The sequence below is a fragment of the Phalaenopsis equestris genome, unplaced genomic scaffold, assembly GCF_001263595.1.
Source record: "Phalaenopsis equestris unplaced genomic scaffold, ASM126359v1 Scaffold001283, whole genome shotgun sequence".
Classification (NCBI taxonomy): domain Eukaryota; kingdom Viridiplantae; phylum Streptophyta; class Magnoliopsida; order Asparagales; family Orchidaceae; genus Phalaenopsis; species Phalaenopsis equestris.
In genome coordinates, this window is record NW_018165722.1 from 20,532 (window position 1) to 25,479 (window position 4,948).

The window sequence follows — 4,948 nt, forward strand, 5'->3', positions numbered from 1 at the left end:
TAAATGTATTTTTTAAAATAATAGTTGTTGATTTTTTATTATTAGAAAATGATAAATTTTTAGTGTGAAAGTAATTTTTCCTAGTTGAGCATTTTCTTAGTACATTTACGGCTAAATTTTCATCTAATTTTCTTTATTAAATAAACCATAGAAAAAATAATAACAATATACCCCTAAGGCCAAATTTCGTCCATACACCAACACACATTACAACGAGTAAAGGTTTACTTAATTATATATGTGTGAGCTACATAGGTTCCAAGAAAGGATCCTCTAACCCTTAAAGTAAGACATTTCTGCCTCTAAATAAATTTAGCTTGAAATTAATTGTTTCAACAACTGGACCAAATCTAAGCTCTAATATCCCATTAACAGCGTTTAAACATATAGACAAGGTTTGGAAGGGTGTTAGATTGTGTAGCGAGCCGTTGAGACTATGGTGAATCTTTAGGATGAAGTGGTTTCCTAAATTAGCACTCTAGTGTCTTTACTTTTACACATTTCATAGTAGTTAAATAGCCAAATAACTATGGGTTGATTCTTATGTCCATGTGCCATTTAGCATGATAAAAAAACTAATAACTTTAGTGAAGCCACCAACTTGTGAAAGATCAACTCTAGCTATGTCACCAAAAAATTTCAATTGGTCAAGCGTTCTTATCATTATTCTCTTTTAACCATGGTATTACTCAATAGGTATACTTGAGTAATACCATGGTAATTGTGTTTTATTTGACTTACATCTTTATGGAGAATGTTATCAATTGAACTAATATGTTTAAATGTTAAACTTAGTTTAACTTAATTTTTACCTCAAGTAAAATGGAATAAATTAGATCATTGATTTATCATGGTATAATTGGCCCACTTACTGGTGTCAAATAACTTGAGTTAAATTAGAAACATCGTTTCGACATTCTTGGCTATAATCACTTCAAAAGGTTTAGTTAACTTTAACTTCTGTATTGAATACTTATTGAGAGATTGGGCTTCCTCCCCATGATGCAAGACCTTAATTCATTTCCTCAGTTATGAACAAATATGTGACTAATGATAATTGAATTGAATTATAACCATTATGATCATCCTAAAAAAGCACTTCTATGATTCATTTGTTAATTACTTTTATATTGGTTTATTCTACCCATTTAGGCTTGCACCTATATTAGTGATTTTAGCTTTGTTGATGTAGCATTGATTGACCTCACCAGCACTAAATTTAGGTTTAAATTACTCATTTCGACAATGGTTTGGAAAATTTCATCAATTTAATTGATAAGGCGTTCTGGAAATTGGGTTAATATATAGTAGGGTTATTGACCTTATTGAAATTCGTAATCATTGTGAGTGATAACACTATGATTGATGTTTGCAATTGATTTGGCCTAAAGTTGAAGCGTTTTTTGTTAGTTCCAAGATGCATTCTATCCTATTGTCACTTTTTTTCTGCTGCATTCGTAACCCATAGTGGTATTTTCGGACCCAGGGTGGCTCGCTATGATCCATTCTGATTCAGGCTGTTAATTATAAGATAATAGCATTTCTCAAACTGGTAGGAGGTGAATCTTCAACGTACAAATTTTTAAAAATACTGAAAATTTTCATTTCAACAAACTAATCGGAACGTTATTAATACATGTGTTTGCTAGTATTTTCCAGTAATAAAATCATTAATTGAACCAAAAAAAAAAAGATTGGTGCAGACTTGATTCTCCCATGAAAAGCCCCTCTAGCTGATTACTTTTCACGAAATGGCAGTCCCACGGCTGAAAATATAAAAGACAACAGTAGTCATTCAACTAGTACAATTTTTATATCAAACAGACAATCATCATCTCATTGTTTATACATTGTCATTAAGATACAAAGCTTGAGGTTGCTAATTTATATAAAGGTTGGGAGATTGAGAGAATGAGAGAGGAGTGCAAAGGGAAAAGAATAGAAATTGATCGGAAATCAATGGAGAAAATGGATGAAATGTCGACGGAGGTAAAAAGGCAGATGCGCCTTGCAATGCCTCTTACAATTGCAAATTTGCTTATGTTTGCCCTCCAATTCGTGTCAATAATGTTGGTGGGCCATATAAATCACCAGAAGCTCGCCGGCGCCTCCATAGCCATTTCCTTCGTCAATTCCATCGGCTTCTCAGTGCTCGTACGCCCTCCGCCTTATTTTACTTGTTTTTAAGCATAGATGGTTGGTCGTTAATACTCAAAATGTTCTGTCAGTAGATATGAAATCTTATGAAATTAACATAGCAAATTATGGGAGATGAGCCGCATCAGTTTAAATTTTATAGCTTGCAAACCTGCTTGGAGCTGTTTGATGTTTAGATAAGCATAAATCCAAGTAGAACAGATTTCAACCTTATTAACAAAGCTTGTATATGATAATTTCCTTCGTATAAACTCCCAAAGTTCTAGCTGTTAGAAAAAGACTATTCATGATTTGTCTTTCTTTTGTCCGTGATTTAAATAGATGGGGGTAAGTTCTGCATTAGACACCTTATGCGGGCAATCTTTTGGAGCAGAAAACTACAAGATGGTAGGCTTACATTTACAAAGAGCAATGGTGATATGTGTACTAGCGAGCATTCCACTTGCCTTTGCAATGGGTTTCTCTGGTACCATCCTCATCCTGCTCCGCCAAGTCCCAGAAATATCAATGGCTGCTCAATCCTACGCTCAGTTGATGATACCTTCACTATTCGCCTTCGGCCTTATACAGTGCATCCTCAGGTTCTTGCAAGCTCAAAAAATCGTGGTCCCCATAATGCTTGGCGCTGGAATGACAGCAATTTTTCACGGCGTCAATTGTTGGTTCTTCACGTTTAAAACAGGGCTAGGTTATCGAGGAGCCGCACTTTCAGTATCATTATCTTATTGGTTCAATTTGTTGCTATTAGTAATCTATGTTATTTTTTCTCCTTCCTGTAAATCAACATGGACTGGATTATCTAGAGGGGCTTTTCATGGCTTATTGGACTTCCTTAAGCTTGTCATACCATCAACTTTAATGGTTTGGTAAGTACAAGAAACGCCATTTTTGTTTACTAGTTCTTGTACTCACTTGTTTTGGCGCTTAGATGAGATATGTTTGCAGTTTTCAAAACTGGCAATTTGAGTTATTGTTGCTGCTTGCTGGACTTCTTACAAATCCAGAGCTCCAAACATCGTTAATGTCAATCAGGTATATTTTTAAATGGATAAAATTCATCTGCATAATCTTATTTTAGTTAAAATTATTCAGTTCTAAAAGTGCTTAATATTGATTCCATTTTTACAGCCAAAATATTTCTTCTGTTGTGTATATGATCCCACTGGGCGTCAGTGGAGCAGTTAGGTGAGTGAATTTATTTCATTTTTTTTTTTGTTTCTTGAAATCATTTGCAAACTCAGAACATTCATAAGAATTTTGCCTCAATATTTCCAGCACCCGAATATCCAATGAATTGGGAGCAGCAAATCCAAGGGCTGCTGTGCTTGCCGTATTTACTGCAGCGATAAGTATAGTTGTTGAAGGTCTGGTCGTGGGATTTGGGATGATCGGTGGACGGCGATTGTGGGGACATGCTTATACCAGCGAGAGTGAAGTTGTGAATGCTGTGGCTGCAATGGTTCCATGGATTGCTCTATCGCATTGCATAGATGGTTTCCAATGCGTGCTTTTAGGTATTTTATTCTTCTGCACCAACAATAAATAAGGTATAAAGAAGGATTGATTGCTTATGCGATTGTTCTATTATTTTCAATTCTATTAAATGCTAGTGAAAACTGTTAAGATGCATGTATATAAATTCAGGCACAATTCGAGGAAGCGGAAGACAGAAGGTTGGGGCTTTTGTTTGTCTCGGTTCTTACTACCTCGTTGGAATTCCAGCATCTATACTTCTTGGTTTTGTATTCCATTTGAAAGTGAAGGTAATAAGTTCAAATCTTTTTGCTCTTTGAGCAGTGAACATAATTTAAATATTAATATAACAAAGAAATTCTTGACAAATTAGTGCTGATAATGTAGGGTCTTTGGATTGGAAATATATGTGCAATTTTTGTTCAAGACATGGTGCTTTTCAGCATGACAGTCTTTACGGACTGGGAGAAACAGGTGAGCTTTTAACATGAAGATCACTTTTTGTTTTCATTGGCTTATTGATTCCTTGTTCTCTAACCATGGTAAAATCAGTCAACCAAGTCCACTTTGAAAACCTACATAAGAAGTGTTAATCAAGTTTTTCTTAATGCTACCCTGTATATATGTTTCAATTCATCTCTAAAAATACTCTTTGTATTTTACCTTCAGGCTAAAAAGGCCGTGGAAAGAGCACAACTTTCTGAGAGATCATCAAACTTGCAAGCGTCAGACCCCACACGTTGGATATCAAATATCCAGTCAACAAGATTTTCCTTTTCCATGTCGATTGATGAAGAAGAATAAATTGTTTCAAAAATTTCTGAAATGGAGGATGGGAAATTTTCTTCCTTATCACTTATAGACATATATCTATATCTATAGAGAGAGAGAGAGAGAGGGAGGGAGAGAGATAGAGAGAGAGTATTTACAAACTTTTGTGACTGTATTATAATTTTGATGTATCTATGCATGTTATTAGTAAATATTGAACCAATCTCTCTAATTCCCTCAGTTGTACAATTGCATATACTTTATATGTATGTATGTATGTATGCATGCATGCATGTATATATGTTTAGAGTTTAGGGTCGGGGGTTCGAATCCCGTGGCGCGGGTTCTTCGGATCATTTAAAGCACACCTGGGTTTCGACCCAAATGGGGGAAACGTTATTTGGTGTCCGTTGGACCAAACACCGATTCCCTTTTTTTTTTAAGAAAAAAAAACATGTTAATGTTCCAACTTATGTATTTATATGAAACTTTTATAACAAATTGTTCAAATCTAATTGTTATTATTATTATTATTATTATTATTATT

At 34.6% G+C, this 4,948-nt stretch overlaps 1 protein-coding gene across 1 annotated transcript; it reads left to right on the top strand.

Annotated features, from left to right (window-relative positions):
- Positions 1–1,870: 1,870 nt before the first annotated feature.
- Positions 1,871–4,623, top strand: LOC110033777 (protein DETOXIFICATION 16-like). The gene is made up of 8 exons (XM_020737872.1): positions 1,871–2,154; positions 2,479–3,023; positions 3,103–3,189; positions 3,286–3,342; positions 3,433–3,671; positions 3,802–3,920; positions 4,018–4,104; positions 4,300–4,623. Exons 1-8 carry the CDS (start codon positions 1,912–1,914, stop codon positions 4,432–4,434), a joined length of 1,512 nt encoding a protein of 503 aa, XP_020593531.1. The 5' UTR covers positions 1,871–1,911; the 3' UTR covers positions 4,435–4,623.
- Positions 4,624–4,948: the final 325 nt, after the last annotated feature.